The sequence below is a fragment of the Oryzias melastigma genome, linkage group LG3 (genome assembly GCF_002922805.2).
Source record: "Oryzias melastigma strain HK-1 linkage group LG3, ASM292280v2, whole genome shotgun sequence".
NCBI classification, from domain to species: domain Eukaryota; kingdom Metazoa; phylum Chordata; class Actinopteri; order Beloniformes; family Adrianichthyidae; genus Oryzias; species Oryzias melastigma.
Window position 1 is genome coordinate 19,165,213 of NC_050514.1, and position 20,799 is coordinate 19,186,011.

Sequence of the window (20,799 nt, forward strand, 5' to 3'; positions counted from 1 at the left end):
ATGCAGAAAAAGGTTGTAAAACAGCTTTACTTTTAAGACTTCTTTGTTGTATTAATTTAACTAATAATGTATTTATTGTTGCAGTTAACAGTTTTTTTTCATTAAAGTGTACTTTTTTCTTTAAAGTGTGGATTTTTCTTTCAAAAAGTCAAAGGTTTTTCTTCTTTCTGAAATATAAAACATTATAATGGAACTAAGTCAGTTTACATTGAGGGTGAGTATAGAAATGAAAGGACAATTTTAGCTGTTTTTTTGTTATTTAGATTGGGCTAAATGTTTTAGAAAGAGAATATTCTCCCCTAATGGCCATTTTTTTCTCCTCAAAATGCTTGCTATTCCTTTGTTCTGAGTTTGCTTAAACACATCAGTGACATTGTAAAAGAATAAAAAGACTTCCCTTCGATTAACATATACTTGCTAGCTTCCAAACAAAAAATGTTGGAACTGAAGACATTTTGGTGGTTTGGGAACATCATAAAGCCCAGAATCCCAGTTAAGGCATAATAGCTAATGCAGGGAGAGAACTCTCTGTCATGACAGTCTATCAGCATAACCCCTTTATTCTTTGGTCATTTTGAGGAAGTATCTTGGATTCCCTTCTTAGAGATTTATTATTTATTTATTTGCTTATAGGCATAGTGTTAAACAGAATCACAAAAACAGGCTAAAATGTACTGACCTTACATTAAATTATCTTTAAAAAGCATTATCAGCTTTAGTATTATTTTATAAAAACAAAACAAAACTCAAATTTTCTGGCCTTTTTGCTAAGAATGAGCAATGATACAGGATTAACAAACTATGTGTATCTCCATAACCTACATTGTCATTTCTTAGAGTTGATGATGAAAATGATGGTATTTTATTTTGGAGAAATAGGAAAAATAGGACAACATAAAAAAAAAAAAAAAACTAGAAATATTTGATATTTATGCAGCGTTTCAGCCTTTTAAAGTGTTCACAATGAAAGCATTGAAGGAAAGTAATCTAAAAAATAATATTTTTTTTGATTCATGTTAAGCTAAACTTTTAAAATGCACAATTTGTTCTAAATAGTTTTATCTGTCAACAGAAAAGTTAGTCTAATAGTTGGCTCCAACTGCGTATTTCAATCACAACAGCTATTTTACCTGGCCGATTTGCTGTGACAGTTTCCAGCAGGGGGAGGAGAAACGTGGGGCAGATCCAGTTTCTCATTGACTATTCCCATGGTGAATCGAGCCCTGCTGCACTGAGTGATCGCTGTTCCCTGCGGCATCAATAATACAGGAGGAAGTTATTGTCCCTGTGCAGGCTGCAGTCTCTTGCAGCCGAAGCAAAAGGAGGGAGAAGGTGGTCCTTTCACTGAGAGCTCTCGGATTACGGGGCATGCAGACAGCGGTCTGACTCTGGAGAGACGGCTCCTGTGCCCTTTGCACAGGGCTCGATTGTGGGTCTGTCCAGACAAGGGGATGAATGTATCTAAACAGTGACAGCAAACATAGTTCTGCTGGCCTGACCCGCTTGGTAAGACTACACCCCCCAACACACCCAGAGCTACCAGAGATAAATCCCACCTCAATAAAGAATTAGTGAGTGGGCGACAGATCAAGAGTGGGGCAGTTATTCTGGAATCGATTAAAAATTATCCAGATTTTCACTTTTTTTATTTAACACCTTTTCTCAACCTTCAAAAGCAAGAGAAAGTTGAATAATATCCAAATACAAAAGAGATTTAAAATAACATTTTATGTGATTGTACACCAGCAAAAAGCTGATAAACTGAGCACAGAGGCTGAAAAAAGGACTTAAAACACCACCACCACCTGCACAGGTGGACACTGGAGGGAGGGGTGATGGGGGAGAGGAAAAAGTAGAGAAAGTCAGAGCGATGGTGAAATAGAGTCCCACTCAGGTGGAGGTCAGCGTAGACTGTGTTGACAGCATAAAGCTGAAGGAGATGCCGCCAACCACTTAAAGACGATGGATTATAACCCTTGGTGAGTTGTGAAAATTTTATTTTTCTTCCTTTAGGTGCCGTCCCTGCAGATAGCTGAACCTAAAATGGATTTATTTTGATGTTCAGAACAGGATCCTGTGAGAATTGGAAGTCTGCAAAACTTTTGTTTTTGAAACAGTCAGCTCATTGTTAAAGTGAGTGCACTCTGTGAAGACCCAGCATCAACTATAGGTTTGACGTTCAGGTTTGCAGTGTAGAAAGTACACTTTTTTTATTTTTTTTACTTTAAAAACCATGCAGTGTAAGCTGCACAATCATTAAGGTTTAATATCCTCTGTTTGCAGCGATACTTACCTCCATTCCAGCTTAATGACAAAGCTGCATTCATTTGTTTTCCTCTGAAACCCACAGGAAAACCAGATTAATGAGAAAAATGTGAGGACATTGTGTTTTTGAGCATCCTGGAAAGAGGTGGAGATGGTGACGACTGGGTCAGGGATGGCCACTCTCACATTTATAAGTATCCTGCTTTGTGTTGCTTTACTCGGAGAAGGAGCGAGGACAGGTGAGTGCACTGAAACAACTTAGCTAAATAAAATATTACTTTATTGCTTCAATATTTCAATGACGGCTCCCATTTCTATCCTGTTTTAGGTCGAGATAATGTGGACCGAGGAGATGCCATGCTAAAGGAGATCATTGCAAAACTCAGTCAAGGAAATGGTCCAAACAGATCTCCTCTGAATAAGGACTCAAGCCCCAACAGAGGCCAGTCCATGCCAACCTGGATGAGGAACATAATGGGAGGTCTAAAAACACTTTTCCCCAGCAAGAACAGGCCATCATTAAACAAGCCAATTGACCGGCACCGTCTCTCTGGGTTCCTCTACAACATCTCTCTGTACCTCCAGGAGATGGGGGCAGAGCTGGAGGAGGCTCCTGGGGAAGAAGATGAGGCCCAGTTGTGGGAGAAGGTGTTGCATTTTTTCCTGCAGTCTGAAGGAAGTGCTGCACTGAACCAGTGGAATGGGAGAGTTCCTCCTCGGCCCAGCATCCGACTACAGGACTGGTTTTTGTCCCTGAGGGGAAGCCCGCACTGGGACTGGTTGCTGGGGCTGCTGCAAAGCGTCATCACTTTATCAGAGCATCTACCTCAGAAGTCCGTCTTGACTTTCTTGTCTCAGAACTGGAGAACCGTGAGCGCTGTGTTGGAAACTGTGCTCCAGGCTCTAGTCAGTGGGACTTATGGTCAGGCCAGCGCCGGCCTCCAGGGCTTTATTTGCGCTTTAAAGGGCCAAAATGATTGTGAATTCCGTGTGAGCTGGCTTCAGGAGCTGCTGCAATTCCTGGAGACACGCAACTGGAAACCCGTGGTCAGCTTACACCCTGCAAGGGAAGCTTCTGGAAAGGGCTTAAGTGCGATCGGTCGCTTTAGGCCCTTCAGCTTGCCTCCTGAAGCCCTAAGGCAGGATCTGCTGTCTGGAAACGCATCTGTGGATGAAATGATGGTCACCGAGGATGAAGCAGACTTCATGCAGAGCTTCCTACTGCAGGTTTTGTCTCGTTCCAGCGGAGCTGGAGGAGAGCGTCATCTGGCAAAGAGAAACCTGGCTCTTGTGAGGAGTTTGGACGGGCTGCGGCGGGGCCTTCTGCACAGGGTGGGGAGCTCCGTCTATAGTAACCTGAGAAAGAAAGTCTCACAAGTTACCATGGTGCTCCTTGATGATGTCAGCAGCTTGGTGGATGGAAAACAGCAGAACACACATGGAAGGTGCTCTGTTGGTGAGTAAAACAGAATGGTGGAACCCTCAGATACTCTAAATGCAAAGGAAGCATCGCTTTGGGACTAAGTGTCTCATCAGTCTGACAAAAGTTCTCCCCTGAGCTGCCCGGGTGACTGTGACTGACACTGCTTTAAAATCTTTATAATTGCTCTGCGCAGTGAAAGCCTCTGTTGTTAGCTCAGCTAATCCCCTTTATCCTCTCATTGATGTCAGTAACGTTATATCTTGGGCATTGTTGATTGAGCTCCTGTGTTATATCAGGTAGAGAGCCTCCACCTGCCTCTTTTCATCACCCGTTTACTTTGATTTTCAAATAATGCATGTCATTTGTCTTTCCTTAAGGTGACCTGAGACATTTGATCTTATGGTAAGATATTTCCGTGATGACTTTTTACGGCAAGTTTCAAATAAAACTGGTTTAATCGTTGCTCTCTCCCTGAATTTGCAGGGGCATAAGGCACAACGTGATGTGGAACACTCAGGCTCTGGGCGTCACCTCTCAGGGTCCTCCAGGCTCACTCCCATTTCTATCCTGCCCTTCTACCACCGAAGAGGAGCATCAATCACAGCAGACAGAAGCCCAGCCGCCCACGCATGCTGCTTCTTTCCAGCAATCCAAACGCCTTCTTAAGCTTCCCGCTGCAGCTCGCACCAAGTTCAGAGACGGCAGCATTAAGCAGACAGAGATGGAGCACTCGGCCTCAGCAGAGATCCTGGAGGCGGCGTGTAATGAATCCATTCCAGGCCTAACCGGAGTCTCAAACTTCACTGTGTTCCTCTACTGCAAACTGTTTGAAGGTGAGAACGGGTCGGTTGACCCTGACATGGCTCATATGGGGCTTGACCTGCACGCTGCGTGCACCAATGCAGCTTGGTACCTGTCTGCTGCTGAGGAGGACTTCTTTTGGGTCCATGTCTGCAGTGAGTTCTTTGCTTATGAATTCAACAACACAGTCTGTGCCAACTCCTCGTTCTGGCTGCAGAGAGCACATCAGGTATTCTTGCATTATTTAGGTTTGTTTTGTCAAACACACAATGCACAAATTCTTTTGCAACATATACAGTATTTTAATTTGTATTCATTCAGAAATAATTGCAATTTGCTTTGTTTTCAGGCTGCATTGTCAAAGGAATATCCTTTTTTGAACCAAACTAGCATAGCTGAATTGTGTGTGCAGCTTTCTAGTGACACAGCAGTGAGTTCAGGTCTTACTGAGAACTGTCTCGATCAGTTGGGCTCCAGTCCGCTCAGTGCAGACATTTTCAGGCACTGCTTCCTGCCGAACAGCTCGGTCCTGATCTCCTCTCTGTGCCGCAAAGAGTACTTTGATTCCCAGCAGCTGCAGGACAGCTGGGCGGCAGCCTACTGCTCCAAGATGAACAACTTCTCCCACCATGACTCCATTGTGGAGACTTGTCAGTACAGGAAGTGGACAGTCCATCATTTCCTCAACTCTACACTTCAGGAGCTGTGTGCAAACAAGGAAGGACTGAAAGAGTACATTTGTCTGAATGCCACGTTATACCAGGAGCTGTTAAAGTTAAAGTTTCAGTTTGCAGATTTCTGTGCAGATTTGCACACAGAGCAGGAGAACAAAAAATGCTTTCTGCAAAGGGTTTTCGACATGCTCCCAGCGCCGTATGACTTTGACACGTCACAACTCTGTGTGGATCCAGCCCCGCTGCTGACAAACCTTCTACACAAACTGAGCGTGTGTGAAGTGGAGGGAGGAGAGCAGCAAAGCTTTTTAGTGGTTCTGGGATACGTGCTGCGCATGCTGGACTTCATGGTGGGGCTTTCTTCAGGGCTGGACGAAGGGGAAAGAGAAGCAAGACAAGGTCTCGGCCAGGCCATCCTCCTATCTAGCCTGCTCGAGAACTCATCCTGGGCCTCCCTGCAGCCTGAAGCCTCCATGAGTGTCCTTCACACTGTGGGAGTCTTCCTGCGCAGAGAGCAGAACGCCACTCTGAAAGAAGACCTGCTGAGCTGCTTCAGTGTAAGAAACAGCTGCTGATTGACACATTCAGACTCGTCTTCCTCAGACTCACAGAGTGAGTGAATAACCTGTTTATGTCACAAATGCAGCCAGTTCTCTGGGACCTCATTCAGCGGGACGACAACTCCTCTGCTCTCAAGGTTCTGCTGCAGGTAACGTATGTCTATTTCTATGTTAAAGATTAACAGTTCACCAAACATTATTATCCACCAATCTGTCTCACAAGGAGTACCTGCAGATGCCACGAGACAGCATTCGAACTCTGGTGATGTCTGCTGAGAAAGACGCTGTAAAGAGATTCATCTCCCATATGCATCAAAGCTGGGATCAGCTGCAAGTTGAAACCAGCCAGGTTTGTGGTTCAGCTGCTTAAGACCACTGGCTATTACAACAACGAAGACGAGGATAACAGAGTGTGTTGTTTAGAGGAAAAAATTTGATGTTTTTACGCTAATCTCCAGGAGTCCAAGGTGACCAAAGCACATAACATCTATGAATAATAGCCTCTATGTGACCCTATCATGAACTGGTGACCCGATGGAGCGTTCCATCACTACCTGATGACAGGAGAAGATCCAAATATACTTGTAGGATTGACAGCAGAGTGGAAAACTAATTTAAAACATTTTCTTAAATATAAAATATTACAAAAAGAGAGGGCATGTGCACTTTCTTCTGTATGGTAGAGTTTGAATGCATGTCATGGCCCATGCATTGTTAAAGAGGGCCCACCTGTGTACGCATCATTCTTGTCCTGTTTTGTGTCCTCTGTCAGGCCTCTCAACAAGAGCTACAGGCTATGGAAACTATGACAGCTGCATTTATTCATAAGTTCCCCAGAGTGACCCCAGAGCTGTTCGTGGACCTTTCTCACTTCATACCATTCATGTCAGTCTCAGACATAATGAGTTTCCCAGCCTCCCTTATTGTCAATGACAGCGTGTGAGTTACTGACAGAGGAATTATAATATTTCATTGTAACTTCCTCTCCCCTCCAAAGCTCACAGCCTCTGCACTGTCCGGCAGGTTGACAGCTATTCGAGACCACAGCTCAGAGATGAAGCTGCCTCAGAAAAAGGCCTTCATGAAACGACTGCTGCAGTCTCAAGCGGTGGGAGACGTCCCTACATGGCCACCGTACTTTCTTAGCTCCATTCTCCCACTTCTGCCGTATCTTCCTGTCAACCATTTTCAGCAGCTGACACCACAGCAGGTTAGTGTAACTGTTGAACTCACACAAATAATTCTGATTTACATCTTAACACTGTTAAATTCTGTATTTGAGTCATTTTTTCACTATTAGTTTTCAGTCTTTTGTCGCCAGTATCTCTCCAAAACCAAGCAAGCTTGCAACAGATGTTTCCCATTCCTGGAGGATTCCAAACTCTGTGTTTCTTGAACTGATAAATCATATTAATCCAGTGACTGTTTCAAAATTGACTAAGTATATTTGTAAGATGTTGCAGAAACTTTTTTCTAGCAGTGCCACTGAGAAAAGCTCCAAACACAATACTACATGCTGTTTGTTTTTGAAACTTTAATTAATTCTCAGCTCAGTCCTGTGGTGGAGTTGCTAGGCAACAGCAGTCTGGATAGTGTGAGGGGGCGCCATGTGCTTCGGACCCTTTTCAGCAAGAGGAAGAATCTGACTGGTGATGACATAGCGAGGTGGGAGCAAGATGCTGCATTATTTCATTTTTGCACTTGATTAGATTATCATTGCTGGATGTCATTATTTTACACCTGCAGCAAATTATGAAAACGAATTGCTTTCTAAATCTGAAATATTACGATAAATGTATATACTGAATATTCATTTTTTTAAGCTTCTTTTTTATCAGTTAAAAATAGGCTTCAGTTTTTTTTTTTTTTTTTACATTTTAAAAATGTTGAATTTGCTAAATGCAGATTAGGAGTTCTTGCATGCTACCTGGATCCAGCAGACCTGGGTCCATATCTCCAGGACTCAGAGGTGTCTTTTGCCCTGTGGCAGCAGCTTTCACTGTGCATGTCCAAAGGGCTCATCAGTGCCAGTGGCAGGGTGAGAAACCACAAACGAACTCCAAACCTTAAGCAGCATGCTCAAACTGTGCATCTTTCTTCTACCCCAAAAAAATTCCTGACTAACTTGGTGCGTCTATGTTTTATTCAGCTATCATCTTGGTTGATACCAGCAGTTCAGACTCTGAACGTCAGCGCCATGGCTTCTCCACAGCTGTCTGCTCTCAGCGGTTTGCTGCCCCATTTAGGAGCTCCCTTCCTGCTGTCTCTTCCCACTCAGCAACTCTTGGAAGTCCTGTCAAAACCAGGCTTGCACAAATACTTACCAGCTCAGGTCAGAAGAACTCTTCTCTTCTTTTCTGAGAATTTTGATACCTGCAGCTCTGTTGCTGTGTAAAAAATATTTTTGTTACACACATCTATCTTACCTAAAATACTTATGACGGACAGTTTTGTTTTGGAACCAATGATAAATAGAGTGGTGCATTATATGTCATGCTTTTAAATTTCAATGTGATTGTGAATATTTATTTTTCATTTACTCTGCCTTCAGGCATTTCAAATCTTATCCAAAATTTCAAAGGAGACAAATGTAAGTACACTTTTTTCAGCAACTTAATTTTTTTGGTCAATTTTGCCCTAATTGTTGCACGTATCTGAATTTTCCAGCTCACAATGGAAGAAGTGTGCAGCCTGAAGCCTCTACACCCAGGCCTCTCCCCTGCTGTGTTCAGAGACCTCCACTGGTCTGAGATCAGTGAAGCTGCGACCTGTTCGTGCTGGAGGCTGCTGCTAACAGATCTGAAACCTGGACAAAGAGCTATGCTCTACAGTGCAATGCAGGAGGTTACAGTTCTTTTTTGTTTTGGTTCATCACTTTTCTCACTTAAACATCCCCATCTTTATTTATGGAAGCCACTGACTGCAAAGACCACATTATTTTCGCAGTTGAGAAAAATTTCTGCATCTTTGAACGAAAATTCGACCCCCGCCACATTTGCACATTCTTAGGATCTGACAAAAATGAATTTTTGACATAGTGAACAACCTCCACGCCAAGACAATGACATTATGGCGAGCAAAGCCTTAAAAAAATAAATATTGTGCTGAAAATCACTTATGGAGCCAAGAAGAAAAAATTCAAAATACACAAACGAAACTTAAACAGAAGGTGTTGAGGATATCCCAGAGAACTTTTGGAAATATTTTAGGGATGACCATACGACGTACTGCTTGGTGGCCATTTTGGGCCAAAGTGTGAGATTTGGCGATCTTCACGTTTTTCCACAATATGAGAAAGAAACTTTTGTTCTTGCGATTTTCACGAAACTTAACAAACTGGCTCCAGCTTCAGTGTACAACCACCACAGAAGTTTCATTGACCTTTGACATTGGGAGGAGGCCACTAAGTTGATATATATATGGAAAAAACACCTTTAGTACCAGCTACAAACAAAAACTCGTCCTCGAGTTTTCATCCATCATCTCGTAACTTCCCGAGCATCACTGTGAACCTACTGTGCAAAAAATGTTGGAAATAGAAGTTGTAGAATGTGAATGGTGTGCTTGTGGCGAGTTTACAACTGTTGTGAGCTTAGCTAGCTCACACATTTTTTATTAGAATGTTGTAAAAAGGGTCCATGAGTTCTCAAGCTCACGCTGAACAAAGCAATAACAGACAATATGACGATATTAAAATGTAGGTCCTGGTAAACAAAAAACGCTGAATCAGGTAAAAAATTTAATTTACACAAAATATTTTTGGAATCCACAGACGAAATTAATGTAAATGTGTGTGGGATATCCAAAGGACATTTCGAAATACTGATGCGATGGCCACACGACCTAGGGTTTGGCGGCCATTTTGTTGCAAAATCTAAAATTTGGTAATTTTCCTGTTCGGGAAAATGAATCTTTCCGTTTCTGTACAAGATTTCACGCACAAGCTGCCAGCTTACGTCCACAACAACCCCTGGAGTTGCGTTGACCTTTGACATTCGGAAGAGGCCACCATCTTGAATAAAAAAAAAAAAAACAAGTTTAGTACCAGCTACAATTGAAAGCTTGTCGTAGGGATTTTCTTCAATCGCTTCCTAACTTCTCGGGCATCATTGGGAAGCAATTGGGAAAAAATGTTGCTATTAGATGTTTTAGATTTTTAACGGTGTGCATGTGGCGAGCTTGCAAAAGGGGTGTTCTCCAGTGACTCGCACATTTTTCAGTTTAAAATTGTGAAAATTTTATATATTGATCCCAGGCTTATCTGAAACAAATAATATAACAAAACATATGAATAAGTAAGAAATGTGGGCGTGGTTAGGAAATAACCTCCGTTCTAAGGAAATCCAAAATTTAACTTATCCCCATTCTTCTGAAACTCGTGTCAATCTGTTTCGTATCTTAAGGCGACCAAAACATAAAATGGTTGCTATGGAGATAAAAACAACAGAAACGCCTCTATTTTGAAAAAATGATGTTTTTTTACATCAAATTGTCACAGCCTGACAAAAAGAGAAGGTTGAGGTGCGTAGTAGTTACTGCTTAACAAGTGTTGTCGAGTCAAAGGTGGGCGATGTTGGTACGTAGAGGGGAGGCGTGAGGGTGAAGGCGAGCCGGCTCGTGTGTGCGGGCATCCAACGCCACTCGCGGCTTTAATTTTCCTTCTCATTTGTTTTCAATTCTTGGCATCACAACATAAAATTGAGTAAGATGTGCTTCTGACTCAAAACTGAGGCATCTAATAAATTTTGCTTGCTGACAGGCTCTACACAGAGACTGGAATAACATCACACAGCAGGTACCCTGCTTGCTTCCTTTCACCCCTCTGAGAAAGCTGATGCAGACCACGAGTGGTGAGAGCATCTGGAAAAGCATCAACGCCTACAGAGACACTCCATGGTCCCTGCAGCAGGTGCTTATTATTCTCTTATAATCTAGTTTTTGTGAAGTCATTTCATTGATATGTCAACTATAAAGGGCAATTCTTTTACATAGGAGGAAAATGTTTCCGGCCCCCATTAATCTGCAAGTCATTGGATATGCTTGATATGAGCCTTTCAGGATAATAATACTCCATTCACATCAGCTGCCATCAAGCTAATTAGTTTGGATATAGTTCAGTGGTGTGCAGGAGTGTAGCATAAATTAATAATGGCTACCTTAAAGCATTTTTATCACAGCCAAGAGTGCTTTCACCAACTGCTTTCAGCCTAACAAGACCAAAGTAAAATTAATCAAGGCCGACCATTTCATTTACATGAAAATATAGAGAGACAATGAATATGATAAAATATGTTTGAAAATGGAACTGTTTCATTGTTCAGTGCTGTAAGAGTTCTCAGTTCACCCTGAAACATCCACTGCTGCACGGAGGAAGAGCTTAATGTACTCAGTTATTTACGACAAAATGTGTCTTCTGCTTCTTTACCTGATAAAAGGTCCATCGTACAACTGCTTGTATTGATCTGGTTGTTAGAGCGTTTAATATTCATTGGCCGAAGCGTCCGTGAAGGGATCTGAAAAGGGATTTGTTTGCCTTCAAAAAGTCAGAGCAGCATTTCATACAATGAGAGTTCATTGAACCAAAAAAGAAATAATAAAACAGTTAAAGCTACCTGCAGCTCTATGAGGCAACATATTTTTTTATAAAAAAATGACAATTCTATTTAATTTTGTTTATATATTTAAAACTAATATGTGTTTGTAAAACTTTGTAAATTCAAACAGAACAGCAGAACTAAATCTGACATTGTGTTAGTTTTGTATTTAATTTTTTTTATAAAATAGTTGTCAATATTCTGAACACATGTTCCTTTTCTTTTTTAAAACAGTTTCAGTTTTTGTTTCGTAAAGTCCACGAATTCAAAAATCTTACCATCAAGTCACTGAGGTATGTTTGACTCTTTAAAGTTCATGTTTATATATAGACATTGACTTAATTTCTTCTTCATAAAACTAAAGTAAAAACCTTTTTTAAGGTCAGATATTTGATCGGCTAAGAGCAGAACCTGCCTTTTGTTTTTAGGGATCTGGGTCAGATTGCCGGTGGAATGAGTTGTAGTCTCTTGAGGCTTTGGAAGAATGACACGGATCTCTCAGAGCTCCTTCAGTTTGTAAGTGAACTGCCTGGAGGCATGAGGCTTGCTCTGGTGAGGAACACACTTCTTGTGTTACCTTCTTGTATTATCAACAATAAACTTTTGCCAAAAAAGTGACATTCTCTGCTTTTGTTACCAGAGAAAATGCATAGTAGAAGAGCTGAGGAAACAACCTGTCATTGACCTCAATGATTTGAGTGCTGGTTTCGCTGCGACACTACCGTAAGTGCTGACTCAGTCAGATGGCGATGTAGGACAAGTTTCCCCGGAGTTCCAAACTGTGATCACCTTCACCTTTCATTTGCTGTTTTCTAGAGTAACGATGATGGAAGACCTCTCCAACGCATCTGTCAGAGCCATTCTGGACTACATTAAGACAAACTTTATAGATTTCTTGAAACTGCCACACTATAAACAAACATATTTAGCTGAGAGAGCCATAACTGAGCTGGTAAATCACCCGCATTACTGAGTCCACACACACGCTGCTGCATTTACTGCATTTCTAAGACAAGCAAGATGCACAAGGAGGACAATTATTTAAAAAAAAATTAACAAAAAAAGCTTAATTAAGCATCCTGTGAAATCAATTAAATTAACAAAACACCCCCATTACAATTTTGAAGAAAAGGGATGCTATTTTTGGTGAACTTGCGTCACTGGCAGTGACTCATACATTTAATGTGTTGCTACACACCATTTAATGGAAAGAACATACTGCACTTGATAAGTTCTTAAACAAACAGAGATGTTGGAACCGATGGCGAAAGAGATTACCTGACTCATCCTTTCATCTTTTCAAACTAGTAAAGTGAAAAAATAAAGAGAGCAGCCCTATTATATTTTAAGTACTTTCTGTTTTCACTTGCTTACAGGGCTCTTCTCTGGCAGAGCCACAAATAAGTGGTCCCATTTTGGACATCTTGGGGCCTTTGTTGCCTTTCTTGGACAGAGACAGCCTGGCTCTGGTGGATCGAGGAGCACTGGCTCTGCGGCTGGAGGAGATGAGAAGCTTCTGCTTTCCTAAGGAGACTCTGAGAGATATTAGCAACATGCTAACTCAGAAAGACTTATTTGGGTAACGATTTCTTAATATATTGGCTTTACTCATAAAACAACAACTGGCGAAATGCAAGAAGACAAACTCAGAAAACTTTCAGGCTTTAGATGTCAAACCCATCAGAATTTTTTTTTACACTTGATGTACTGTAAGCATGGAGATGATTAGTTAAAGACCCACTCTGGTTGTCTTATAATCTATTAAAAGTGTTCCCAGTGTTTTTTTTTAATGATGATCATACAATTTTAAGCCAAAATATAAAAACTGTGTTCCTTTCTAGGAAATATGTTTCTGTAGGGCAGCAGGAGTGTATTAGAAATGTGCCTCTGATTTGTGGACAAGAAAGCCCACCCTTCCCTCCACCCCCTGTTGGAGAGTGGAGCGGGGAGCTTGTAGCGCATTTTCAATGTCACAAATGCATTCTTTTTTGAGTGCTATTTTTATCATCTGCTCCCAATTCACAGCTTTTTAACTCAGAAATAGTTAATTTTCCTAATATATATCTTCAGTCATGAGAAAAATGTACAAGAATATGCTAAAAACACCAAAAAACCCAATTTTATATGGAGCTGATCTTTAAGGAAATCCTAATTGTTAGGATTGTTATAGAGCTGCCTTTTCAGAAGTTGTTAAATAATCAATTTCAATATAAATGAATAGAATTATTAGTAAAGAAATATTATTTATGGAATTATTCTACTGAATCTTCAAATAGTGACAGTTACTGCTTTAATGTTGTGCATTGTCATAGTATTCACTAAAAATATGAATCACAAGAATTGTGAGCAACTGTCATTGTAGCGTTATGTTGGTTTAGAAAAACAATGCAGTTCAGGTTATAAATTCTAAAATGACTACATTTAGACCATTAGGTAGGTTTATATGTGGTATTTGGCACTGAAAGCACTCTGCACTTTATGCTGCCTTCATCCATTTATTTTGACACCCGCTGATGCTGTGCTCCTTCCATAATTGAACGGTATTGTTTGGCACGTAGCTTTTTAGAGGCATTTAAGGGGGGTCTGCAGTAAAAATCTGACACGAAAATGGTTCCTCTCTTTATGTTGTCACAAAGATTCACACACAAGACAAGGATGACAAAGTGTAGAGATTTAGCAAACTTTATAGGTTTGTGGCAGCAGGGGTGTAAAATAAAATCCGTTACACTTTAAACTTTCTATAAGATTCATAGACAAAGATAAAGTCTTTATTTTCACTGATAAACATGACGTGCAATTTTACTGGTATTTTTCAAGGCAAGTTCAGCAGCTGTTTGGGGGAGGTTTTTGTGGAAAGTTAGTTTTTTTTGGTTTTTTTCAGTTTAAATGAAGACTGAAATCCCTTTTTGTTTATTATTGTGATTCCAGTGTTCTGCCAACATGATTTATTCGTCTTGAACTGGGTCAATCGATGTTAAAAAAGCAAGTGTCCAGCACTGATAATTAAAATGATCATTTAAAAGGGATTTGGAAAAAAGGTCAATGCCACTTAATTAGAAATAATACCATTTAAAGACTAGATAGACATCATTTATGAATGTGGTATTGATTGTTTTTTTTGTTTGTTTTTTATCATGAAGTTTTAAAAATAAGTTGTGATTTTGGTAGTAGTAGTTTTAGAGTCCAACAGTAGAATAGTGTTTGCTGCTCATGTAAAGACTGTTTAAAAAATAATTTGATTTATGTTTTAGCTTCTGTTATTGAATGAATATTTCTAGATAAATGTATACTCATTCACTCACAAGCGACATCAAAGGTTGTGCCATCTGGCTCCTTCATGACATGGTTTTGTCACACGGCAAACAGAAGTCTAGACAAACAGAATTGAGCACTTTTTGTGCCAATCAGTCGGTGATTTCCTGTTAAGCCATAGCTGCCCTTTAAATGTAATGATCTGTGATGCTTAATAATCCTAAAAGGAAAATTCCAACTCACACATTAGTGCAGCTCTGATGATAAAGCCTGCGCTTTCTTTCCAGTGATCCATCCAAATGGCACGTTGGTGATGTGGAACATTTGGGCAGGTTAATGTTTGCTCTCTCAACAAAGCAGATTAACTCCATTCCAAAGGTAAGCAGCACCCCGATCACCGCACGAGAAGTGTGTTTAACATTTGTAGGAACTCATATCCTACAGCCATTTCTGTTGAACAGACTGTACTGAATAAGGACATAGTGGAGCAGATCCTGGTGGGTCAGAAGAGTTGGAAGGAGAGCGAGGTTGGCAGAGTTTGTGTTGTCCAGTGTGTGGACCAGCATCACTACAGGCAACAGACTCAGAGCCTCATTCAGTGGATCGTCAAAGCGCGGAATCGTCAAGCAAAAAGTTCAGTACACTTCCAGTACTTTGTGGCTATTAACTTTATTTAAAAAGCACTTGTTAAACTCAGATGTATTTATTTTTTTCTATGTAGTGCCAACTCCAAGCTGTGCAGACATCAGAGGGACGTTTCCTTCTGCTTGGACATCTACTCAGCTCAGCCGGATGTCAGAGGAGGAGCTCAGCGAATGTGTGGAAGTCTTTGGTCAGGATTCATCCCTGAGCTCAGTGCAGCGGCGGTCACTGTGGATCAGACTGAGGCGGGTCAGCAAAACTCCTCCTACTAAAGATTATTTTCAGCCTCAAAGCCTCCACACACATTGTCTCCCCTGACACTAGTAGAACAGCTTGTTCTCCCTGATGGATTGTGCAGAGTGGGTCAGTCAGGAATAATAGGACCTCATCATCTCAGAGTTCCCCAGGGGCTGAGATGAGCTGGAGCAGCTCTGTTCGCCTTAGAGCACCTTGGCCTAAAAATGTTTAAAGTAAAAGAACAATTTGCTGATTTTCTAACACTACTTGTTGATCCATTTTTGTAAAAAGCATTGAATTTTTGCTTCTGACAGAAGAAGAACAGTGAGGCAAGTCTGCACTGCTGTTATGATGTGATTTGGAAGCAAATCTGTGGATGTCTCTTCATTAAATCCAGCTCTTCAGCCCTGTGAGGGAGCTGAGGACGGATCAGGTGCTGGCGCTGGGCTCATTGGTGACAGAGATGGGGGACAGAGAGCTGCAGGACAGCGGCCTCACTGACATGACTGTACTGACACATCTTGGCACACTGACAGACTGGAATCCTCGAAAGGTGAACTTTGCTTCCTGATTCTCCACCCTGATATTGAAACAGTCATGTCGGTTCCCGTGGTGTTCCCTTACATCGTTTGTTTCCGACTGGCTGCTCAGATGAGAGCGGTGGTTTTAAGTGTGATGCGAAAACGAAGGCTGAAAGTGGAGCAGTTAACAGACGTCGATCTAGCAACATTTGGCCATCTGATCTGTGGTCTTTACCCCTCAGAGATGAAAAGACTCAGCTCCTACAACCTCAGGTAAGTCTGTTTTTGAGATTTACAAGCATCCATTCAACAATGATACTTTTACAGCCCAGAGTAGCTAAATTATTAAACATTCTGCGAGAGAACATCACAAAAAAAAGAAACTTTTCCTAAAAACAGACATTTTATCTGCTTGGACAAATGAGGTACAATAAAGCATAAGTAAAAACCTGTCGTGAAAGCCACCTCTACTGCATTAAACAATGAATGTGTATGGAAAACCTGAAAACATGCCAACAAGCAGGTGGCTGATGAATGTTTCTTGGCTGGAGGAGGCTTTCTAAAACATTCTGCATGCCCCCAGGGGAGGATAAGGTCCTTAATCTTCTCACCTCTACCTGCAGTGTGGCTGTTATGTTCTTGCGGGAGATGTCCCTGCCATGCACGGAGCAGCAGTTGGAGGCGCTGACGAGCTGTTTGTCCAGACCAGAGGCCTTTGGTCCAATCAGTGCTTGGGGACCTGAGATATTCACTGAAATTGGGACATTGGCAGGTATGTCAGGGTACAATATCTCAGCGTGTGTGTAAACTTTTCTTTTTAATGTTCCCGAAGAGTGAGAATGGTGAAAATGCAGATTGACAGCTCTTGGATGGATAGGTGCAATTAAATGTATCCCAGAGGCTTTGAGGCTGTAGAAAAAGACAAGAATGTTTTTCTACCCTCTTGCTGTGATTCGTAATGAGAAACATTAATTACCTTGCTTCAGTGTTTGCCTCTGTTTTCAGCGGGATTGCCTGATATTGTGCTGTCAGCCCTCCTTCAGGAACAAGTGGAGGGAATCACCCCTGAAGCTATTGCTTTGATGTCTCCCAAAAAGATGGCAGTGAGTTCCATGTTAAGCTTGTTTGTTCAAATCAACCCCCAGTTTCAGAGAGAATGGATCACCTCTGTCGCCTACAGGAAGCAGTTTGGCCCAACTGTTCAGCTATGAAATAAATATCAAACACCTGAAGCTTAAGAAAAGAGAAAGAACATTCTTGGCGTTTAAGTTCTTACACCCTGATAAAGTGTTCTATTATTTATGTTAGTTTATTTTTGGTTGGTTTCATTCTCAAATTGGAATTTTTTTGTTTAAATAGTGAAACCATCTTTGCAAAAGAACTACATTTATTAAAAAAAAAATAATCTCAAACATCTGCAAACTCTTTTTAAAAATCTTAAACTGCCTTAAAAAGTTGTGGAGGATGTACCCCACCTTCGTCTAACAGTAAGGCGGTCCTTGTGACCCCAAAAGGGATTCAGTGGGTTCAGAAAATGGTTGGAAGCGTGAAAGTAATTTTAAAAATTTTAAGAAAACAAACAAAAAACTGTTCTTTCATATGACATTTTAAAGCCACAAAAATCTCTGCCAACAGCTTGTTACAAAAACTGCAGAGACTCAGGTCTCCGAAATGAGGAGATTCCCCATCTGGTTATTTACAAAGTCTCTCTCATTACCAACTATTTGGCAGCATATGAAGTCACGACAGATTTCATTAAGACATATTATAGAAGCTGACAAGATGACAAAAAGGCTTTCTACTATACAAACTAAAGAAATAAAGCACTTAGTGCTCTTTAAGGAATGAATAACCTGTGGATTTTGAAAATGAATAGATCAGCATCAAGTGCAAAACTGAGGAAGATGGAAAAAAAAATTCTGCTTTGAGCAAAGATTTGATTCATGAACCAAAATACTTTAAAGATCAACACAATGGATAAAAAGGAAGCAGATAATTGAGAGATTTGTGAAGTGTTACAATCTGTGAGTTTTATAAGGAGGATGTATTTGAAGGTGTTTTTATTCTATGTCTCCTGATGTGACAAATCAGGCTGCCGCCGTGTACAAATTGTGGCCTATTATTTTCTAACTTTTCAACGTATAATTGAGGAAGCTGCAGGGTGTTTTCTGTGAAAAATAAAAACAGGAAAGCTGCATAACTTCACGTGGGGGTGTGTTTCTGGCAGGTGGTGTTCAGCGCCGTCCAGTTGTCGTGGCTGAGTGTGGAGCAGGCGTGGGCTGTCACACAGGAACAGTGGGCGGAGCTGGACACTGAACAGAGACACGCTCTCACACTTGCACGCTACGAGGGCGATGTCTTACTTGAGCTCCGAGGTGTGTGGAGAAAATGCACAAATCTTTTTTTTAATATATATTACATGCCTCTATGCATCACTTATGGTGATACTTGTTTCTGCAGAGGCATAAATAAAAATTCACTCCTCTTTTGCAGGGAGAAACCTGGCTCCTGGACCCCTGAACACTTTACACTCACTGGCTCTGTGCTTTTTGTTACGGCAACTTGTTTAAAATGCTGGAAAATGGTGTGACTTCTCTTGATATGTTATTTGTACTTAAAATAAATATTTTGAACTCTTCTGCTTCTCTGTGAATGGGCTGCTGATTTATGGCGCTCTGGTTGGGGCTCTGCTGCTCATGCTTCCCTTTTATGAGTGCTATTAGCTTGGCAGAATACAAATCAGCATGCGTTTCTGCAACCTTCTTTCCTTTTTAGAACCACATCAAGAGAAGGTTGGTGCTTATCTGACAAGAGAATAAGGTTTCCTGTCATTTAACTATAAGATATTGATGCATAATTACACTACTGCCAAACCGTAATATAAGGACCAATAAAAAAAGCTGCAAATGCTAATTAATAAATAATGTTGCCTCAGTAATCTGACCACAGTGAACTCTTTCCTTAATAGCACTTAGTTTGCTAATTTATTCTGTAGACATTCTTCAGCTAAGTAAGGATATGAAGTGTGTTCCTCAACATTTATAGCAGGCAACAGTACAATGCCTTTAATGCTTTCTATATGGAACAGAAATATACATGCTCTGGCATACCAATAATATATGATCCATTTAAGTGGGATTAATCAAAATAAAAAGGTTGATTTATAAAATATAAAAATGACTGGAGACACTGAATTGTTACCTCTCATCTGGTTTCCTGTTTGTTCTCTTGCAGCAGCATTGGTAACAAATTGGCTGACTGTTGATTGGCTCATCCATGCAGCAGCTGGCATTTCCCACTGAGTGCATCTCTAATTTTTATGACATTGCTGAGCTGGGTGTCACGATTTGTAACTTTAAGCAGCAAAACAGCCAACAATCCATGAAATACACTTTTAATTGTATAAAAAAGTTGAAACCTCAAACAAGTGAGAGGGGGGAAAAATTTAAATGAGCGCCAAAAACAGTAAAGTGAGTGGCCCTGTAAAGTATATTACGTGTTTTAGTGAATAAAGAAAATACATTATTATCAATAAACTAATGAGTAAACCTGAAACCTCCAACTTTGTTGCTATTCCTAAGTGAGAAATTCTCTGCTGAGCTTGAATCAGCTGTAAAAAGCTCTAACATTGTGAGGAATTTTGCAGCTCCTCCTGTGATCAGTCTACACGAGAGATGAAAGGTAATTAGTAAATGAAATTAATTATTTAGTTGCAACACGGGTGGCCTTGTTGTAGAGAATTACACACACTAGGGGTCAGGGCTGGCAACATGGACAAATTTAATGGAATGATAGAAAAACTATAAAATATGCAAAAAGAGAATTTAGATGGCAGATGGCATCCATACCATAACCAGCAGGTGACACCAAATGACGAGGAGTACCTGGATGCACTAGCGTTTTTCTACTATTATCATTAGCAGTAATCAGATCCTCTTAAAGAAATCTGCAAAATAGAAAATGTTCTTTTCTGTAGCTACACACACTCTTGTTTGTTCTAAAAGAAATTACCACCAGGAGCGGACGGGTGTATTCGCCATTCTACACTCACATTCCACATTTTACAACACCGCACTGCGTCCCTCGACGATCATATTGTTGCTTATGGGGCATGTTTGCCACTTAATGCTCCACTCTACTTCCCGTTTTCCTTCACTTTTTGTTTGTCTTTACAGACACGTATTCGATTTTCAGGAGATCACAGTCCCATTTCAACAGAACATTGAGCGGGTCATGTTGAATAAGTATTTGGGGATACTTTTTGACCCCTTTTTCGGTGAACCTTACTTATGAACTCATTTTGGATGAGGGTTGGTTCATGTTTTAAGGCGGCTGCAAGTCCAAAACCATTATCGGAACAGAGTCTGTGGGGTAACCACATGGTGTTGGCATTCATCTTTGAAACTCAGATCAAAGACTAACAGTTTACCTAAAAGGGCTCGGAGAATGATGGGTGTGCTCTCTTTATTCTGCGGGACATGTCTGAAGATAGTGTTATCAAACTGGGTCAAGTGATAGCAAATGATATCCAAACATATACTGTCTCGCCACTTTGATTTAATGCCTTCCAGAAGAGGGTGCAGAATACCACAATGTAAACTTAACCGACTCCACTCTACACATAATATATGGCCCTTGTGTGGCTTCAGGCCAATTTTCACCAGGACAGAAGAACCCCTCCATGGTCTTTAATATTTTAAGATGGTCATCTTCACCAAACCTACATCTTGAGTGGTCAGTGTCCATGTTCCTGCTCCTGCCAACAAGATAATTTACAGTGGAAAAGTTCTGATTATGTCCTGTAAGCTTCCCTTGACTGACTGGTCTAGA

At 40.8% G+C, this 20,799-nt stretch overlaps 1 protein-coding gene across 1 annotated transcript; it reads left to right on the forward strand.

Moving 5' to 3' along the window:
* Positions 1-1,776: 1,776 nt before the first annotated feature.
* Positions 1,777-18,607, forward strand: LOC112160600 (stereocilin). Its single transcript, XM_036216956.1, has 29 exons — positions 1,777-1,979; positions 2,351-3,721; positions 4,066-4,090; positions 4,172-4,718; positions 4,839-5,720; positions 5,810-5,872; positions 5,947-6,072; positions 6,496-6,662; positions 6,747-6,933; positions 7,273-7,388; positions 7,629-7,761; positions 7,873-8,055; positions 8,275-8,313; positions 8,391-8,567; positions 10,483-10,632; positions 11,552-11,610; positions 11,746-11,869; positions 11,958-12,040; positions 12,134-12,269; positions 12,694-12,896; positions 14,857-14,947; positions 15,031-15,202; positions 15,291-15,460; positions 15,846-16,001; positions 16,100-16,242; positions 16,593-16,741; positions 16,975-17,072; positions 18,197-18,344; positions 18,463-18,607. Exons 2-29 carry the CDS (start codon positions 2,623-2,625, stop codon positions 18,537-18,539), a joined length of 5,703 nt encoding a protein of 1,900 aa, XP_036072849.1. The 5' UTR covers positions 1,777-1,979; positions 2,351-2,622; the 3' UTR covers positions 18,540-18,607.
* The last annotated feature ends 2,192 nt before the right edge of the window (positions 18,608-20,799 follow it).

What these genes read in the sequence shown, in the direction of transcription:
- LOC112160600 (XM_036216956.1), top strand. Translation starts at nt 2,623, where the DNA reads ATGCTAAAGGAGATCATTGCAAAACTCAGTCAAGGAAATGGTCCAAAC. An exon ending in TCTACAGTGCAATGCAGGAG is followed by an intron (nt 8,568 to 10,482) that starts GTTACAGTTCTT and finishes GCTTGCTGACAG; the next exon opens with GCTCTACACAGAGACTGGAA. An exon ending in GGTTTCGCTGCGACACTACC is followed by an intron (nt 12,041 to 12,133) that starts GTAAGTGCTGAC and finishes GCTGTTTTCTAG; the next exon opens with AGTAACGATGATGGAAGACC.